Source organism: Vipera ursinii (genome assembly GCF_947247035.1).
Source record: "Vipera ursinii genome assembly, chromosome: 4".
In the NCBI taxonomy this organism is placed as follows: Eukaryota; Metazoa; Chordata; class Lepidosauria; order Squamata; family Viperidae; genus Vipera; species Vipera ursinii.
Window position 1 is genome coordinate 12274787 of NC_139514.1, and position 20227 is coordinate 12295013.

At 42.0% G+C, this 20227-nt stretch overlaps 1 protein-coding gene across 4 annotated transcripts; it reads right to left on the reverse strand.

Annotated features, from left to right (window-relative positions):
- Positions 1-128: 128 nt before the first annotated feature.
- Positions 129-20216, reverse strand: TAF1D (TATA-box binding protein associated factor, RNA polymerase I subunit D). Of its 4 annotated transcripts, none has more exons than XM_083361786.1 (10): positions 20140-20216; positions 17273-17347; positions 15639-16045; positions 14804-14979; positions 13445-13490; positions 12326-12552; positions 9450-10265; positions 8282-8329; positions 6648-6703; positions 4239-6091 (listed from the first exon to the last, which is right to left on the reverse strand). In XM_083361786.1, exons 3-6 carry the CDS (start codon positions 15948-15950, stop codon positions 12481-12483), a joined length of 606 nt encoding a protein of 201 aa, XP_083217912.1. In that variant the 5' UTR covers positions 15951-16045; positions 17273-17347; positions 20140-20216; the 3' UTR covers positions 4239-6091; positions 6648-6703; positions 8282-8329; positions 9450-10265; positions 12326-12480. The 4 variants fall into 4 exon arrangements, 2 of the variants coding, with proteins under 2 accessions (XP_083217912.1, XP_083217911.1); XM_083361785.1 differs by having other exon boundaries at positions 9425-10265; XR_014492413.1 differs by lacking the exons at positions 9450-10265; positions 12326-12552; positions 13445-13490; ... (2 more) ...; positions 17273-17347; positions 20140-20216 and adding exons at positions 129-406; positions 818-899; positions 1846-1903; positions 2308-2375; positions 8903-9187 and having other exon boundaries at positions 4060-6091.
- Positions 20217-20227: the final 11 nt, after the last annotated feature.

A 20227-nucleotide genomic window follows, 5' to 3' on the forward strand; every position in this document is an offset into this window, starting at 1 on the left:
CTTAACCTGCCTATTATTGCATTCATGAGCAGTATTATCTCTGACTCTACTATGTTGCTTTCTAGAAGCATATTAAAAAAAAGATATAATGTACACAAGATCAGGAAACAGAATTCACCGTTGTATGATTAATGCTTAATATCATTTATTAATCAAGCTATAATTAAACCACAGTACAGCAAAACTGCAAATACAGTTGGAAAAAGCTAGGTTATTCAAATAAATATCTGTTTTAACAATTAGAAGTATCCAAGAGTATGGCTGCTTAAAAGACACATATCGCAAGCTTTCGTTAAGAAAATAGTCACTCAGTGAATTCCACAATTTTTCAAGCATTAATGCCCAAATATTTGGCAGACCATTCTGTTCCAGGTCATCCCCTCAGCATTCTTTAAGTGCCAGCTACCTAAAATAGAAGAAGAGTACTTTTATGAGGTAAATCAATGTATTTTTGGCTTGGCCTTTTCTTTTCACCAACCCTCAAGGGAAATTTAGAGCTAGTTTAGCTGCTTATTTTGGTTCCCTGTAGCTCAAGGAAGATACTTCTTCTCAAGAGTGAATCAAATTTATAACGGACTTTCCTCAGCTTTCATTTAGCTATTCATCCTAAATGAGCTTACAAAGGGAGCCATCCAGATAATTTTGGCTCCCAAATGTGTCTCCTCTCGTATAGATCACAGAGCACTCCAAATCGCCTTGATATCCCGACAGAGGATTTCCATGTAAGGTCACCGCGTTAAGAGCTGCTTGTTGATCAGCACACAACCCTCTTTGAAGTGACCTTTTGCACAGCAACTTCCACAGCCTTCATTTTTACCTTTAGCTCGAGTCCAACTTTCAGCCAGCTTTGCAGATCCCCACTGAGATTTCCTCAGGGATATTTCGATAAAGGCTCACGACTGAAAACAGGGGAAAACATGGTAAGCATCAAGTGAATCTTGTTCGGATTTATTAATCTGTTTTAGATGAGAACGCAAGGAGAGCCAAGGTGCAAGGGAAGACACAGAAAGCTAGAGACATTCTTCAGTTTAAAGCTTTCAGATTCTGGCCCTCAATTCTTAATTTTCCCCCCCCTAATGTTCCCACCAGATTTGTTGCTACCATGGCAGCAGTGTAAAAAATCTAGAGGGGTTACTTTGCGGTCACGTCCACAGCATACCAGAAATAAGATTTTCTAGCAGCCTTGGTAGAGACCAAATACAGGTAGTCCTTTTATGACACCTGTTGGGCACTTGACAATGGGCTGTCCACTTTTATGGCCGTCTGCAGTTATGTGATCATTTTATGCTGGTTTTGGCAAAACCAGCTCCTAGTGAACCATTGCTTTGCTTAATGATTATAATGGATGGCCTGCTGTGTTTTGCCTAGCCTACACCACAAAAAAAGTTATAAAGTTGGGTCAGATGCATACTTATGACTGTCATGACTTACAACCATGATGGGCAAGCTCCAATACAATTATCCATCAAGGACTACCTCTAAGATATTAAGATCTAAAATAAAGGGTCTATTTATTTCAGCAATTAGCTGTGGGTTTTCACTTGCCAGCTTCAATGTGAAAACTGAAAGCAAGGTTCCACAGCTAATTATCATTTTAAGGCATTTGAAATATACCAGAATATGTTTTCATATTCTCCATCCTTGCAGCTATCTTCCCAGAATTTAGGACGCTGCAATCATATTTTCTTCAAGGAAATACAGGGTGTCTTGTTTCATGCTCAGAAACACTTCAGAATCTTGAAGTGTTTTAAGAAATCCAAATTTCAAGCTGAGCGTGGGATTATGTGCCATCAAGGCTCTAAAAGGCTACAATCAAAATAAATGAGGCAAAACTGGGCACATTACCTTTTCACGAACACAATTTCAGAAGGGTCTGCACAACTGATGTCATGTTCCCCCACACCTGCAGAGTGAGAAAGTATTTCTTCATGGCTGTCCTTTAGGAGGAACGCTTGGGGCTACCCTAAGATCTTTATTGTCTTGTAATTTTACTGCACCCATCAAGCACAGAGATTAATGGGTAAAACGAAATCACAAGTCCTTGCTTTATGAGGCGTTTCCAACGATAAAGAACCAACAGTTAGGCTCCATCGGGATAGACCTCAACATTGGCTTTTCAATATTGTTACATCTATACAGGTTCTATCTACTATTTTGGGAGTCAAGTTTTATCAGAATCGGAATATTTATTACATTTTACCACCTCCTAGTATTACATCAACTAATGTAGGTGTGCAAAAACCCCAGACAACGTTCAAATTACTGCTCACAATTTGAAAAATAAAAAAAGGAAATGAGATTCCATACCAAGCCGTGCCTTTTTCTTCATCTGAAGCAGCTGCAATTCACTTGTGCTATGGGCTCACAACTTGCAGCTGCAGAAAAACATAGATTGGAGTGCAAGGCTATCACAAACAAGTTAGTTAGCATTCTTCTTTTCCTATAGCCATGGGAAACTTCAGCTATCAATTTCCTACCTTGCAAGTTAAGTTGGGCTGAGATACACCAGCGAGCTTGATGGACTTTCTGCAAAATTTTATTTGCACAGACTCCTTATTTGAAAGAACTGCTGCTTTAGCTCCGGTTTTAAGGGACCAATCTCCAAGGAAAATATATTCCCCTGAAACAAGCAGCTCAATAAGGATTTCTCCTGTTCTTAAACCAGGGAGAAAAGACTAGGCCAGCGATGGCAAACCTTTTAGACACTGAGTGCCCAAACTGCAACCCAAAACCCCCTTATGTATCGTCAGGTGCCGGATGGGTGTGGCCAACTGGGTGGGCGTGGCTGCGGCGGTAAGGGCAGACTGGGTGGAACTAAAAAGTTCAATCAATTCCAATTTTGCAAGATCTTTTTTTTTTCATGCAAGAAGTTGAAATTGATTTTTAATTTTAATTCCATTTATATCCTGCCCTTCTCCGAAGACTCAGGGCGGCTTACAAGCTTAGCAGTAGCCTTCATTCTATGTATATGCCTGCTTATTAGGGCTTTCACACACACCCCAAGCGGCATTATTACAAAGCCAGCTTAATTGCCCCCAACAATCTGGGTCCTCATTTTACCTACCTCGGAAGGATGCAAGGCTGATTGATTGAAATTATTATTTTTTTGCACACAAGCAGCGGAGTTTATAAAACCCAGCTGAAGGCCTAGGACAGCACGTGTGCCCACAGAGAGGGCTCAGCATGCCACCTGTGGCACGCGTGCCATAGGTTCGCCACCAGGGGACTAGGCTATGTCACACAAACATTCAGGATTTTTGCTTTTCTCCTGATCTCCCTCTTACCCACAGGATCTTTTTAAACGACAGAAAAGCCTTTTAAGCTTATTTTCAAAGCTGTATGACAAGTTTCAGTTATTTCATCTAAAATGGCAACGGCAAAAAAAAGAGATTGATTTCTGGGGGAGGGGGGAGGAAATCTCTCTTGAAAAGAGCCGAGAGTTTGCACTCTATTCATTTCTGTCATCGCCAACAAGGAAGCCCCACTGTTCACCCACTCTTGTCTCCAGGGCGTTTTCTTCCATCAGTTACTTCCCATTATATTGAGAACCAGGTTATGCACAATTCGTAATCTCATCACCTGCTCGGCAATATAAAAATCCAAGGAATGTCATTGTCTACAGCAGGGGTCTTCAAACGTGGCCCTTTTATGACTCGTGGACTTCAACTCCCAGAATTCCTCAGCCAGGCATGCTGGCTTAGGAATTCTGGGAGTTCCAAGTCCACAAGCCATAAAAGGGCCAAGTTTGAAGACCCCTGGGGTCTACAGCAAAGGCCCAGAAAGTCAACAAGCTATTGTAGAAAGGCTACTTCAATCGCTTTGTTCAGAATGGCTGTTACATCACTCTCTCTGAATCAGAGCAGTTGAACATCAGGCCAATCATCACGACAATCTCCTCACCAGTCTTTTAAGAAAGCAACCACAATTTTCACCCCACGCTTTGGCGCGACCTTCTTTGCCGTTTTAAAATCCCTCCTACCGTAACCCACTAGATTCCAAACACACATCTACTTTTCTATTAGTAACGGTATCAGTTTCAGAATTCCTTCAATATCTTACCATTTCAGCCACCGGCAGCGATGGGAAGAGAATTATTTGTAGCTCAGGATTGAACAGTGGAGTCCTTGGTGCTTTCTGAGCTCGGCCATTTTCTTGCAGATATCTCATTATCAAGCTAGGTAACGTCATCAGTGTTAGCAAGGGAGTAGGGTTTTTTTCCTCATAATCTAGTACAGGGGTGTCAAACTGCCGGCCCGTGGACTGGAGCGTCACGGAGAAACCACGCCCATCCCATTTTCGGCAATGGGAAAAAGTTCCGATACGTCGCATGACATCACGAGTTTGACATGCCTGGTCTAGTAGCTTGCCTTGCTGGTAGGAGTGGCCTTGGTGGGGGTTTGCTGTTACGTTTGACAGGTCCTTGACTGAGTTATTGTTTGCTTCTCGATGGTTGGTCTAATATTAATCTTGGCATTAATCTGCTCATCTGGGTGTTTACTGATGGTGAGTAGTAGTTTCAATGCCTTCTGACTGCTAAATGGCGTTCCCAGACAGGATCTGCCAGTCTTTTGCCCGTTTATCCAGAGTGGCTGTTGTAGGCCTTGCAATTTATGTTGTAGATGACTCCCATCATTTCTTCTGGGGCTTCCGGTTTACTTCTATTTTGGAGGGCTTTAGTTGATTTGGGCGCTGCAGTGATGCCACGTGGTTGGAGTGGTCTGTTGAAGGCTGGTGTGGGCTTTACAACAGATTTGTTTCTAATTTGCCCTCATTGCCTCTGCTGAGAATATCCAGGAAAGGTTGGTCGTTTTCTTCTTCCCCACTTCTTTGAAGATGTCTTTGGAAGGTTTCCTTGCGTGGTCTCTAGCTGGTTCTTTTAAATTGTGACACAGGCGTCATCTACGTGCCCAATCTATATTTTGGGTTGTATGTACGGGAATGCTATTGACACCAGGAGGAGTTGTAGTATGGTCTCTGCTATTAGTCCTGAAAGTGTTGGTCCTGCAGGTGTTCCTATGATCAGTAGACAGATTTGTTAGTCGAACTAAAGGTATGTGGTTACGCAAAGGTTGATAAGGTCCATGATTCTGGTTACTTCAATTCTGGTGTATTTGCTTAGGTCAGTGCTGTGACATCAAACGATGAATATGATTTTGTCTTCACCTACAGTCATGTGTTGGATTATTTGGAGGCACTGGAGTTAGTGAGGAGTTATTGGAGTATTTGCTTCCCTCTGTGAGGTATCTGAGCTTATAAGTCAATCTTTTAGCAATACTGTAGGTTGTGGTTCCTGATGATACAACTGAACGGAAAGGTATTCCTGGCTTGCATACTTTGGGGCATCTATAGAAGTGGGGGAGCACAGGTCCACTACTTTTCATCCGCCACAGTCTTCTTTGGTAGATCTGCCCTTTCTTGGTGAGATTGCTGAGCGTTCTTCCTTGATCCAGGTGACTGTTTTTTTGTATCGGACTGGTGTTCACCGAGATGTTAAGTTATACTTTAATAATAAAGGTTCATTCATTCATTCATTCTTTTGCTTTTTGTGTACGTTCTGATGCATTCATGATAACCCTGGTTCAACCTTTGTCTGCTGGAAAGACGATAATTTGGCACTTCATTTTTGAGGGCTGCTGTGTCTTCTGCCTTGAGTTGGCTTTGTTCTTGCCTTCTTGTTTGGCGCTTTCTTGGGTCTCTGTGGGGGAAGGAATCCTCGGGTTTTAAATGCTCCCTCTAAGGCAAAGGTTTCTTGTTGGTTGGCATTGCCTGAGCTATAGTTTTGGCCTTTTCTGTAGAACATTGTGTTCTACAGTAGATAGTGGGCAGCTGGACATTATGACCAGCCTTTTGGGCTCCAGCCTTGGATACTGGGGTTTAGTTTGGCCTTCCTTTTTCCAGCCTGCTTTGGGGAAGTAGTCTTGATGTGGTTGTCAGCCTTTCTATATGGTCTGGTCCTGTTCCTTCAGATTCTCCATGGCATGTTATTTGTGTAGTCTGAAATGCGCACCTGGGATCATGAGTCGTATTTTCCGCCATCATCAGCACAGCAGCTTGAAAACCATCATCAGCCATAGACTAATACTTTGGGTTCCTTTAAAAAAAAGAGAGAGAAAATGTTTGCTTTGACTAAATCTGGTCGCTGAGTCTAAAGTTTCTTTTTTCCACTTCAATGAACAATGTATTTTATCGAACTGATTTACCCCGTTACTTATGGGTAAGGCTACACAAACAGACAAACTTTTTATCTTATGAGCTATCATATATATACATATCATCGCCAGCCAGTAGCAAAAAATCAGACACGGAGACTGATTTTTTTTTACCAAGCTTCCTGTTTGTGACGCAACAGATTCTAGCACTGACTTATAGACCTTCCAGTATTTTTATTTTGCTAATAAAACTGCAGGATAAATTTATCCCAGGTCTCATTGTCATCAATATAACTTGTTTTACAATGATGGAAGCATAACCTGTGTTTTCTGTAGCCTCACTGCATTGTTTGGCAAACACAAAATGAGTTGTGCCCGCACCGAATACTTCAAATGAGGCATGAATTTTAACTTGAGTCCACGTTACAAACCCCTGTATTCCCTTCAGGGGAAAGAAAAAAAACTATTATTCCCTTCAAATAAAAAAAAAACTATTACCTTCAAAGATTTGCTCAAATGATTGCAGCTTGATTTTACTTTTTGTTAGGATTTTTCTAGAATAGAAAATATTTTATTATGACATTTTTCAAGAACAGAGGCTGTATAATACAGGTAGTCCTCGACATACGACCACTACTGGGTCCAAAATTACCATTGCTAATAAGGAAGGCAAGTTAAATGACTAGCGCCCAATTTCATGGTCTTTTGGGCACGGTTGTTACACAAATCATTGCAGTTGCTAAGTGAATCATGCAGTTGTTCAACAAATCCAGCTTTCCCCTCAATTTTGCTTGTAGGAAGCCACCTAGAGGGCCGCAAATGCAGATCACAACTGTTGTAAGACTTCCAGTTTGCGCTGTAGCAATGCAGCTGAGGGACAGCAGGGCTCCGCTCCTCACGGGCTGATTTCTCCCTGCCGGGGGCCCTTAAAAAGTCTAAAGTCACTGCCAGAGAGGTGATGACGCAGGAGAGGACCCTCGTCGATCACAGAAAGATGGTGGTCCATCCATTTGATCTGAGGAAAGCCCTCCAAACTGGCAGAGGAAAGACTAGCTGCTTTTCTGTGGCTAGCCCAAAGCTACTGACAACCGAAGCAAGCAAGCACTAAATAGCAGATTGTGAACAGCATGCTTGGAACTGGGTGAGAAAACTGATTTTTTCTCTCTACTGCTTGATTCCCTGGAAAAGACAAATTCCCCAAAAGCAGGCTAGCCCAAAGCTACTGACAACCGAAGCAAGCAAGCACTAAATAGCAGATTGTGAACAGCATGCTTGGAACTGGGTGAGAAAACTGATTTTTTCTCTCTATACTTGATTCCCTGGAAAAGACAAATTCCCAAAAAGCAGGAAAGTCCCCAAATGCAAGAAGGGGATTTTTGCCCCACCCTTCCAGAGAAACAACTGTTGTAAAGTGCATGTGGTTGCCAAGTATCCAAATTTTGATCACATGACCATGGGGATGCTGCAACGGTCTTTAACTGCAAGGACCATTCGTAAGTCCTTGTTTTCAGTACTGCTGTAACTTCAAATGATTGCCAAATGTACAGTTCTTAAGCTGGCGGCTACTGTAATCATAGTAACATTCATAGTACAATGAAATAGAAGATATAACAATATGACTGGTTTTGGCAATCTCGAACCATTCAACAAGCTTCTATAATAAACACAATTGCTTCATCTTAGGAATTGTCTTCCTGCTGGCAGTGAAAACCCAGCAACAGATGGACTACTTGTTATACCAGCTACAGCATGGCGGCGTTAACAGGGGTAGTTCTTAAAACGCTGAATTTCCTTCGGTGCACACTGGTGAGCTTTTTGGCCCGAGCCAACACTTTTAACTCTTCCTGTCTCAACAAAAATACCAGGTTGCACAAGCACAGCAGCTTGAGAACCAACGATGCCACATGCTGAATTGATCTTGCACTGTTTTTTGAACAAGCCATCAGGAACAACTGCTGGATGCAGATACCATACAGTGCGGTTATCATTTTCTTTTTTTCAGAACTGCAAAGACATCTGTGTACTGCACAGCCCCCAACCACACTTTAATAAGGGATGTGAATCTTTCAGGAACATTCATCTCTGAAACTGATCCTTTCATGTATTTCAAGTACTAATTGGTGCCAATGTACCTTTATCTTCCACCAAAATTGGTTTTCCAATCTTTATTTTCCAGGAGCCTGAAATCAAGAATTGTCCACGTATCAGGAAACATTCTTATATGTCAAAATACCACGTATTGTGCTAAGCAATCAGGGGTTTAATTTTTCTAGCACAAAGGCTAATTGTGAAAAATGTGTTAACTTACAAAAGATAAATAATCATTTTAAATGCCTGTAGTTTCTGTGCTGTATGGGCAGTCCTTGACTTATGACTGTAATGGAGCCTGCCTGTCACGATCATAAGTTGTACTGGTCATAAAGCAAGGGCACTCACCTGACCAACCCAATTTTACAAGTTTGTTTCATGGCAGTCATTAAGCACACACCAGGTTCATTAAACAAACTAATAGCTCACTTTGGGCCAGTTTCGCCATATGCAAGAAAATGCTATATTTAGCAAAACCATTGTAAAACACAAGTCATGTGATGGTGAGATGCTGCAAACATCTGAAAATATGGCATAGTTGCAAAGTGCGGCGGGGAGTGGGGGGAGGAAGAGAACCGCAGCAGCCATTGGAACTTCTGAATTTGGGCTGCAAGTAACCCCAAAGAGGTCCGACGTATCGTTGATCATCATAAGTCAAGGACTACCTTAAAGTTTCTTGTACCAGTCAAAGAAACTTCATGCTTTCAGATATATTCTAATGTTAAATCCAGGCCCAGATATGATGATGTCCCTTCCTTTAAGTAACACAGCAAATACAAATTAGCTGTGGGTTGCGAAGAAGGTTGTATGTAGTCTTAGCACTGACTCCAACGGCTTTCATCTGAGAGACCAGTCAAAACCTGGAGTTGTGCTGCCAAACAACAACAGAAAAAATTCTAAATGTCTGAATACTTTACAAAACTACAAAACACAATTTATACCAGGGGTGGGCAACTCTGGCCCCCTTAACAACCTGTGGACTTCAACCTTGGGACTTCTGGGAGTTGAAGTCCACAGGTCATGAAGGGGCCAGAGTTGCCTACCCCTGCGCCTGTCTTTATCTTAGCCAATCAGTGGCAGAAAATCAAAGCTTTCCCCCCCCATGGATGTTTTAAAGAAACCCATTAGCCTCCATTTTGAACCAGAAAGATTTTTTTGTGGGGGAGAAGGGAATGATGCAAACTTACTTCCCACATAAGCTGAATTGCAGACCTTTTCTTTTCCAGATGGTATTGACAACCATTTACAAAGCAGAGCGCAAAAACCAGGGTGGTTTGGTTTTTTTTAGCATAGCTGAAGCTGGATCGCACTGCACCCGATGTTAGTTGACATCAGTCCATGCCACCTTCTAAATTTCTGTCCAGTTTTATGTTCTATTAAAGCCAAAGCTCAGACGCCAATCAGCCAGTCGAAAAATATTAAGCAAGCAATTTACCTCAAGAGTCGCTACGTGATGCAGTATCTGAAAGACAACTATTTGCAGAAACGGACACCATGTTTAAACTAGGGGGAACTCTGAGCAAACAGAATAGAATTCTTTATCGGCCAAGTGCGACTGGACACACAAGGAATTTGTCTCCAGCGCATCCCATACACCCATCAAGATACAGAGAGGAGCTCCAATTAAAAAAATTCAGCTGAGTCACGATGGCTTCATTGGCTGCAGAGATCAAAGTTGGTAGGATTTTTAGCTCTGTGGCAGCAGTTTTACCCATCATCTTTCTTACTCTGCTCCCAGATTAGAGATTTGCAAATGTAATCAATCCATCAAGGGGGCCATTGTGCCAGCCGATTCTTTGTCAACTTTCAGGAGGACAAGAAAAAACACAATGAACTTGCAAGGCATCACAGTAGACTATGAGAGGTCGAATGCATCCATTTTCCAAGCTGAGGCATTTCAGGAACAGTGAAATCACAAAAGCTTCTGCAAAGAACAATCAGGCCAGATCATTTTTTTGGCTTCATCCAGTCGTCCTCAAACTTTCATTTGAAATACTGCACATCGTGGAGGACAGTCAATGGTTTTGGCTAGTTCAAAAAACAAGAAAGAAAACGATCAGGTATGTATCAATTTGCAGCATTAACTCAGCTTCTATTAAAGATACACGTCATTTACTGTGGGTTTTTCAACATTTGTTCAGGTAGCCAATTTGTTCAAGTTGCCTCAAGCTAACAATTTCCTCTGCACTCAGTTCTGATCAGAGTATTAGGTTTAGTTCATTTGTGAATCATTTAGCAGTTGAACTAGAAACAGTCATCACAGGAACTATAGTGCAGATTTTAGGAGGGCAGTTGGGAAATAAACCTCCCATTTGGTTATCAACGACAAACACTTGCAGACACAGAACTTTTTATTGTACACCTTAGAAAGCTACATTACTTTTTGACGTAATCGCCATTCCAATGGAGGCACTTGTCACAATGTCTTACAAGGTTTGAAATTCCTCAGTAGTCGTCGCTGGGCGCCAAATCTGAGCAATAATAATAATAATTTTATTTGTATACCGCCCTTCTCCTGAAGGACTCAGGGCGGTGAACTGGGCAAACATATAAAAATACAGATACACAAAAGTTAAAAAAGAATTAAACAAAATGCCCAAGCTAAAACAATAAGTAAATATATTTAAAACAACAATAAAATCCCAACCCATCCCCCATCAGGCCAGGCCGGCTTGTTCGAACAAATAAGTCTTCAGATCGCGTCGGAAGGAGCGCCATCCGGAGCTCAACCGGCAACCGATTCCATAAATCCGGGGCGCCCACAGAGAAGGCCCTCCCCCTGGGGGCCACCAGACGACATTCTCTGACCGGTGGCAGCCTGAGGAGGCCCTCTGTGGGAATGCACAGGGCAGCCTGAGGAGGCCCTCTGTGGGAATGCACAGGGCGGAGGGAAGTAGACGCCGGCAGCAGGTGATCCCTAAGGTACTCCGGACCCCTGCCATGTAGGGCCTTGAAAACCATTACCAGAACCTTGAATCTCACTCGGAAGACAACTGGGAGCCAATGCAGCTCACGGAGCAGAGGTGTAACATGGAAGTATCGGGAGACTCCCAACACAACTCTAGGGGGGGGGGTCAAAAAATCCCAACGGGACTGCTTCAAAAGTCCTTGGGTGCGTCTAACGTTGTACGGGCAAGCATTATCATGAACCACCACACCAGAAGTGATGACCTAGAAAATCCCACCAAATGTGAAATGCCCAAGGAGTAACTTCTAATGAAGTTCACAGAGCGTGGTTCAACTATCAATTCAGACATCTACTGTGAAACATTATGAAAACTCAAGACGAGCCATCCATAACAGGCGCCGGGGCATGCTGACATCCGGCGTGGTGTTGGTTCACGATAATGCTCGCCTGCACACCGCTAGACGCACCCAAGGAATTTTGAAGCAGTTCTGTTGGGATGTTTTTGATCATCCTCTCCCCATAGCCCAGATTTGGTGCCCAGCAACAACTACTGAGGTATTTCAAACCTTGTAAGACGTTGTGACAAGTGCCTCCATTGGAATGGTGATTATGTCGAAAAGTAATGTAATGCTGTAGTTTTCTAATGTGTACACTAAAAGTTCTGTGTCTGCGAGTGTCTTGTCACTGATAACCAAACAAAGGCTCATTTACGAATTGCCCTTGTAGATCCAATTATATATCCTATAGAACAAAACACTGACATCCCCTTAAAAGCCACTAGCCTGGTAACGAAATGTTTGGAAACCAACCCACAAAGCCTGGAGAACAAACCTTCCTCCTCATTCTACATCTGAGCAACAGATATTCGGCACTGTAACATATATCCTTTAGTTGTCTGGATTACTGGATTTAGTGAGGGCTACTAAGAATTTAGAACTCATCGCCATACCTCATAAATGCAAATTTTAAGTGTTAAGAAAATACCTTTAAGATATTAGGATAAGAGGGGGAATGAAACGTATGTGCCCTCATTGTGACAAAACTGCGATTGCCTCATTGTCATGCCAAAATCTGTGCACGTGTTCTGAAAAGCAGTTATATCCTGGTGTAAAAGCCATTGTCTGATCAGAAAGAATTATACAGCTAAGCGCTGAGAGAGGAAAGAAAGAAAAAAATATACCTAAAAACCTGGCTTGTATTTTGCTTGCTTCTAAGAGACTTTATTAAGGTAGCTTGGATCTTCAGAATGGTACGTTTTATTTGCATGCCTCCTAGGTATTCCATTTTTATTTTTATTTTTTTTAAAAAAGTCCTTATTTCTAACAAAGTTGCCGCTCACTTTCGCCTTGCATTCGATTTCTTCTTTTTCTTGGGAATTTTGCTGCTTAATATGAAACAGCTGTTGTCCTGGAAAAGAGAAACCAGCAGGGCACTGAAAGAATGCCAGTATCAGAGCAATTAAGCAGAATCTCATTTCAAAAATGTATTTTGCAAACAAGCAGGCAGGCAAACCTGCTGGCATTCTGGAAACCGGTAAATACCTGGAATGTCCTGGGTTAGTGGTGGGGTCCCTTCTCCATTAATTTAGAAGGGGGGGATATCGTTAGCAAGACTTGCCGCCAATTCTTTTATCTTCTTCTAACTTACTCCATTTCCATTTTCTTTCCTTCTTTTCCATCTCCTTTTTAAGTCTTATTTTTGCAGGGCCCTGAACACAGAAAACTGTGGATCTAACACTTTAGTTTCTGCAACAAGCTGTGCAGCCTTATTCTGCAAGATCCAAAATTATGAGCAATAGGATGGCTGATAAGCCTTGATTTAGGGACAGGCCTTGATTTAAGACTGTTTACACCTTACAGAAAGTTAACTTACAAGTGAACTTGTGCTTACAAGCGTTGTATAAGCCCCAGAGTCATAATTGCAATTTGTGTGCTTGGCAACTAGCTCACACTTGCAACCAGTTGCAACATCCTGTGGTCGCTTGATCATAATTTCTAACTTTTTTTTTTGCCAACTCCCAGGGGGGAAAAAAACGGCCACTAGGAAAGCTGAATTTGCTTAATGACTGCTGTAAAAATTGGGTCTGTTTCAAGTTATGATGGCAATGACTAAGACAGAAATTCTGGTTCCAATTGTGGTTGTAAGTCAAGGACTACCTGTAGAAATATGGAAAGCAGGAATGCTAATTGTTACAATATCGTACACAATTAATTTTGCATTGGCCTGATTTCTAATGCATTTTCCCAAGATAGAGTGACAGAGGAATTGATGCAGCAAACTTCAGTTATCAGAAACTTACCACTACTTTGGCACCGATGTTTTCATTCCCAGAAACCTCATCATTGCTGAAACAGAATAATTATCATATTAGACTTAAATCCATCTTCTCCGGCATGATGTCTCCAGAATATGAGGATTACACTTTCAGCTGAATTTATGCTCTAAGCCTCAATATCCAGCTTTCATTTAGCCGTACCATTCACATTTTTTTCTTTTTACCTCTAGCCTTAGCTGCAAGAACCTGTATCATAAAGCTACAACTTCAGTTCAGTCGGAAATGTGTGGCTTTTTAAGCTTTTTTAAAAAAATTACGCATAGCGCTTGACTTACGACCAATCACTCCTCCATGGGATTCAGTTAACACCAGGAACGACTAGGATAGCTTTCACTAAGCAATGCAAGTTGCACTTCATGACTCCATTACTTAGCGATGGAAATTCCAGCTCCCAATTATCACAGCAAATCAAGGGCCACAGGTAGTCCTCGACTTACAGCCACAATTGAGCCCAACATTTCTGTTGTTAAGTGAGACAGTTGAGTTTTATGCCCCTTTCTTGCCAGTTCAGTGAATCACTACAGCTGTTAAATGAGTAACATGGTTGTTAAGTGGATCTGGCTTCCCCATTGACTTTGCTCGTCAGAAGGTCGCAAAAGGGGATCACATGACCTTGGGACACTGCCACCGTCATAAATATAAGTCAGTTGCCAAGTGTCCAGGTTTTGATCGTGTGACCATGTGAAAACAGTCAAGCCACTTTTTTTCAATGTCACTGTAACTCTGAACGGTCACCAAACAAATGGTTGTAAGTCAAGGACTACTTATTTATTTATTTGTTTATTTATTTTATTATATTTATATACCGCCCTTTCCCGAAGGACTCAGGGCGGTTTACAGGGTGGTTAAAACAAAAAATACAAAAGTTAAAAACAGATTAAAAAAATATTATATCCGTCCCTGAACAAATAAAACCCCAGTTAAAATTAAAATTAAAATTCTCAGCCTGGGCCAGAGAGCTCGAAGAGCCAGGTCTTCAGGTCCCAGCTTGTATTATATGCTTGTATTATATGCTTGTATTATATTCAGTGAAGAGAACTGGGGGCATTTAGTACAAAGCTGATCATATTTTTATTTTGGACAGCTAAATTCTTAAACCCTGAAAATATTTCGATTCTTTTACCAATTGAAAAGTGACTCTTGAGTAAAATTTCACCAGAAGCTTTACACAAAAAGGCATCAGATAAAATCACATGGTCTATTAAAGATGAGACTGTTGGTATCAAAGGGCAAAGTTCAATTAAAACTTCCAATAATCACACCATTGTGGCTGGGCTTTGGATTGCAAAAACCCAACCTTAGAGGAGGTCTAATTGTACCTACTTGGACTCTGCAATGGGAGAAATGGGTCCATCGTCATCCAGGTATTTGTGCCTCCGTGATTCCAAACATTCATTTTCAAGGTCGCCCTCAGCATTCAACTGCGTCAAAGACTTCTTCAAATGATGTTCGTATTTCAACATTTCAATGTATTTGAAAAACCCCTTCAAAGCTGCATGCTGGGAGAGAAGGAAAAAAATTTTTTCAGCCACAAAACAAAAAAGTGCATGTCTAAAAACCACCCCAAAATTAACATGGAACAAAACTGTTGTCAACTGCAAAGTTTTCCTTCCATCAACACAATCAAGAAGCAGCCAAGCATTCTCAACGAAACCGTTTGGAGCCTAGATCAGCCTTCTCAACTCATGCTAACCACCGTTAAAACATCTGGAAGTCAGCAAGTGCGTGGATGACAGCCACAAAAACATTACAGGTATTTGACTTACAAGCTTGTTTAGTGACTATTCAAAGTCACAATGGCCCAACGAGTTAACACTTTTTACACCCCTTTATGACTGTAGCGGCATCTCCAGGGTCGTGTGGTTTACATTCAGATGCTCGGCATATTTATGACGGTTGCAACATCCCGGGGGTTATGTGATCATCTTGCAAAGTCTACGGGGAAGCCAGATTCACTCAACCACCCTGCTACAAATTTTAAAACTGTGGGGATTGACTTAACAAATGGAGCAAGACAAGTCGTAAAATGGGGGTAAAGCTGACTTAACAAATGTCTCAGCAACATAAAAGTCTGGACTCCATTGTGGTCGTAAGTTGGGGACTATCCGTACTGAACATTCCCCCCCACAAAAAAAAGTAATGTGGAAGTATAATTTACCTCATATTCTCGCACCATTTTTAAAGGAAGGTGCTTCCGGCCGTAGTATTTCTCCACAAAAGGGAATACAATTCCTCTGTCTTTCATTCTCCTCCTCCGCTCCTCTTCTGAAATTCTGTGTCCTTCCGGCCATTTCCTGGCATACTTGTAAGGTCTCCTCACTTTCTTCTCCGTAGGGGTCCATCGTTTGCGGAAGCGGTGCTGCTTTCTTGTGAAGTGGTAATCAAAGAGGGCTCGAAGATCAATTTTAGGTTTGGGAAACTTCGTCTGACTCTCACCCTTCGTACGAGCCGGGGAAGGACTGCTCGGCATGGCCGCAGAAGATGCCCGCAGAAGATGCCCGCCCGGCAACTCTTGCTGAATTCAAAGCTTTTCTCCTCAAGTGCTTTGATGAATGTGGGTCGGATCTGAGGTAATGAAAGGTAAGAACTACTCCTTAGTAGCACTACAGATTTGTCCATCTCTCCCCCACTCCTAGCAACAAGTCCAAACCAATGTTGAACATTTTCTATAGAGATGGATGCAAAATGGCTGCTTGGAGGTGTTCTACCTACCAAGCATGGTAGAGAACTCATCTCTCTGTGGCTAGAATTACACACAGGACAAAGGCATATGATGGCTTGGTATAGGAAGCCAGCTATCATGGTTAATACAATTGAGGAAACCTGCCTTTAATGGAATGTGACTTTCTTACAGAGCACATGAAATCACAAAGGATAACGACATAGGAATAGGAAAAGAGATAATTTCCCTACAAACTGTGTGTGTGTATATATGTATGTATATACATACATACATGTATAACATATATATATGTTTTCATAGATTTTCACGGGTACAGGTATGTAGGTCTTGGTGTATCTTACACAGAAAAAGACCTGTGTGTGTGTGTGTGTGTGTGTGTGTGTGTGTATTGCTCAAAAAAATAAAGGGAACACAAGATAAGACATCCTACTATTAAATACAGTACATTGTGTTGTTTAAGTGTTCCCTTTATTTTTTTGAGCAACACACACACACACACACACACACACACACACACACACAGCTCAAAAAAATAAAGGGAACACTTAAACAACACAATATACTGTATTTAATAGTTTCAATGGCACTGAAAAGCAACTTATGATTTTTTTCCACACTTATGACCATTGTAGCACCTCCATGGTCACATAATCAAAATTCGGATGCTTGGTAACTGACTCATATTTATGAGAGTTACAGCAATCCCCTTTTGCAACCTTCTGATAAGCAAAGTTAATGCGGAAACTAGATTCACTTAACAGCCATGTTACTAACATAACAGCTGCAGTGATTCCCTTAACAACGGTGGCAAGGAAAGTCATAAAATGGGGCCAAACTCACTTAACTTGGCCACATAAAAGTTGGGCTTATCAGCTAGAAACAGTATTAATTCCAAATGAAAAGGTACAACATAAGGCTACAAGTGGAGCCATTTTTTCCCTACAATATTTGGGAAGGTATTAATAGGAGGCAATCTAATGTACAGACTAAAGGCAGCTATCCAATATGACTAATTAAAAGTCTGTTGAATGCTGAATATATACAATGAAATGCAGAACTAGTTTATTACTGAAGATATAGCTTTCATGACTTCAATAAAAAGCACTCACATTTCTGTATCTTGGTTATCAGGAACAGCTTCAGCTGCTAGCGTTCTTTTTTCATTAGCTACATTTGTTTTTGACCTTGAAAAGATAACAGAAATTTAGCTTCACAGAATCAAGGCTGAAATACCTAAGGCAGTCTATAAGTCATGAAATCCCAAGCACACTAATTCAAGAAACAAATAAATCAAGGTAAAGATTTGCTCAATATTTTATAGCAAAAAAAAGATTTATCTATAGATCTGATTTACCAGTTTTTAATAAGCTGTTTTTTCAGTAATCTACAAAATCTTCAATTCAAATCAACAAACAGCAAAATTATTGTAATTAATAGAAACAATTAGCATCCATCGGAAACAAGAGCTAAAAGATATAGCTTTACAGGCAGTATTCAATATTTGCATTCCAGCAGTTCCTTGCTTATTTAAAAAGACCACCCCAAGTCTTGTCAACATGCAGCAACAACAACAAAAATCCAAAATAACTTCTACCCTCTTATGATCTGGAGTATTTGTGAGAATTTATAGAGACATCTCAAAGATTGAATATATGAATCCATAAGTTATAAGACTTGACTCACTTAACAAGATTTAACAATAGAGTTTTTGGAAGTTGAGTCACGGCAACTGCATTTTTTTTTAGTTTGAAACCTTGGAAATATCACCCCTTATCCTTCCCTCCCTCTCCTTAACAACTCTATTCATCCTATTAGGCAAGAAATGAAACCACCCCGGGAGGACAGAGATGGGGTCCCCCTTACCAACTTCATCAGACTGAAGAAGCTACTTGGATAAGCAGTGAAACATTTCAAACCAAGAAAGAGAAGAACTCTAGTTTGCCATGCCAACGTCTAGTCCAGGGGTAGGCAACCTCGGCTCTTTTATGACTCATGGACTTCAACTCCCAGAATTCCTGAGCCAGCATGGCTGGCTCAGGAATTCTGGGAGTTGAAGTCCATGAGTCATAAAAGAGCCGAGGTTGCCTACCCCTGGTCTAGTCAATTCTGCCTGGTTGACTATGAATCTCCTTCGCCATGCTGCCCAAGTTTACATAGCTACATCCCAAAGTCCTGCCTTGACGTGGTGTACAAACCTAGTCTTTTCTACACCAACAGGGAAACAGCTCTATCACCTGTGAGACTCAGGTTGTCTTCCATTCTGCCACAAAATTTCTAAAATATTCTTTTAGAAGTAGACCACTATTTTTACTACCTTGCAGCCTAGCCTACCTCACAGGATTCATGTTAGGATGAATATGAAACAATACGCAGCAAAGGTCTCCTAATCTATGCTTTCTAGAAATGTACAGATACTGTACAGAGAAAGGCAGCCTTAGTTAATCAGAACAGAGCGCTGGAAGGGACCTTGGAGGTCTTCCTATCTTGTCCAATCCCAAGCAAGAGATTCTTTTATCATTCCGGACAAAAACCTCCAGTGTTGGAGCATCCACAACTTCTGAAAGCAAGTCTTTCCACTGATCAATTGGTCTCACTGCTGGGAAATTTCTCCTTAGTTCCAGGTTGCTTCTCTCCTTGGTTGCTTCTTTCTCCTGCCTTCAGGTGCTTTGGAAAATAAGTTGACCCCACCTCTTCTTTGTGGCAGCCCAAGATATCGGAAGACGGCTATCATGTCAACCCTTAGTCCTTTTCATTATACTAGGTAAAGGTAAAGGTTCCCCCGCACATGCGTGCTAGTTGTTTCCGACTCTAGGGGCCGGTGTTCATCTCCGTTTCAAAGCCGAAGAGCCAGCGCTTGTCCGAGGACGTCTCCACGGTCATGTGGCCGGCATGGCTAGACGCCAAAGGCGCACGGAACGCTGTTACCTTCCCACCGGAGTGGTCCCTATTTTTCTACTTGCATTTTTACGTGCTTTCAAACTGCTAGGTTGTCAGAAGCTGGGACGAGTAACAGGCGCTCACTCTGTTACGTGGCACTCGGGATTCGACCCGCCAGACTGCCGACCTTCTGATCGACAAGCTCAGCGTCCTAACCCACTGAGCCACCGCATCCCTATTTCATTATACTAGACATAAACAATTCCTGCAACTGTTCTTCCACTATGTTTTAGCATAACGTAGGGAATATGTTATGCTAAACACTGGAATACAGCTATACTGGAATACCTTCTCTTAGTCAAGATAAATAATTATCTTGGAGGGAGGTGGAAGGCCGCAACGTGGTTGAGCGAGTCCAAGTTTAGGATAGATTTATTTTTATTTTTACTGGGATAGGCCTATTTATAGGACTTGCCCATCTGAAAAATGTCACTTTCTGTAAATTTTAGCAATGACGGAGGAGAACTGCAGAGATCACTTGTCCAGTTCCGATGTTTCTTTCTTCGGTTTGGGCCAGGGGTAGGCAACCTTGGCTCTTTTATGACTCGTGGACTTCAACTCCCAGAATTCCTGAGCCAGCATGGCTCAGCATGGAAACCTCTCCCTTTCCCCTCAGCGTGGCTGGCTCAGGAATTCTGGGAGTTGAAGTCCACGAGTCATAAAAGAGCCAAGGTTGCCTACCCCTGATCTGGGCGAAAGCAAGGCGGCCCCATTTTCACCTAGGGGCGGGGGGAGGGGAGAAAGAACGAATCAGGATCTTAAAAATCCTAATTAGGGATTCACGTGTCTGGCGCTATAAGCCACCGGCTCGATGAAAGACAAGCATTGCTCAGCTCATCGATCACCCTGCCTAAACCGTCCAGCCGACCAACCCTACTGCGGTCTAACACGACGGGCGAATTAGAGCAATAGCCGTCAAGCGCACGCAGGTTTCCTATCGAGATGGCGGCATACAAGTTTGAGGAATAAGGACATAAACGAGCGGCGCTGAACCCAGACCCGAAACCCAACGGATGGCAACGGATCCCACACGACTCACCTCCCTCACGCGTGTCGCCAAGGCCGCGAAAGCCCCGGCGGGCCGCTTATATGCGACTTCGGGTCTCGCGAGCTCTTCGTAAAAAGTG

Bases quoted from the DNA above. Each gene is read 5' to 3' on its own strand.
- TAF1D (XM_083361786.1), bottom strand. From the start codon at position 15,950: ATGCCGAGCAGTCCTTCCCCGGCTCGTACGAAGGGTGAGAGTCAGACG. The intron at 14,980-15,638 runs GTAAATTATACT...CTTCTCTCCCAG, and splicing joins AAATGGTGCGAGAATATGAG to CATGCAGCTTTGAAGGGGTT. The intron at 12,553-13,444 runs GTAAGTTTCTGA...TCTCTTTTCCAG, and splicing joins ACATCGGTGCCAAAGTAGTG to GACAACAGCTGTTTCATATT.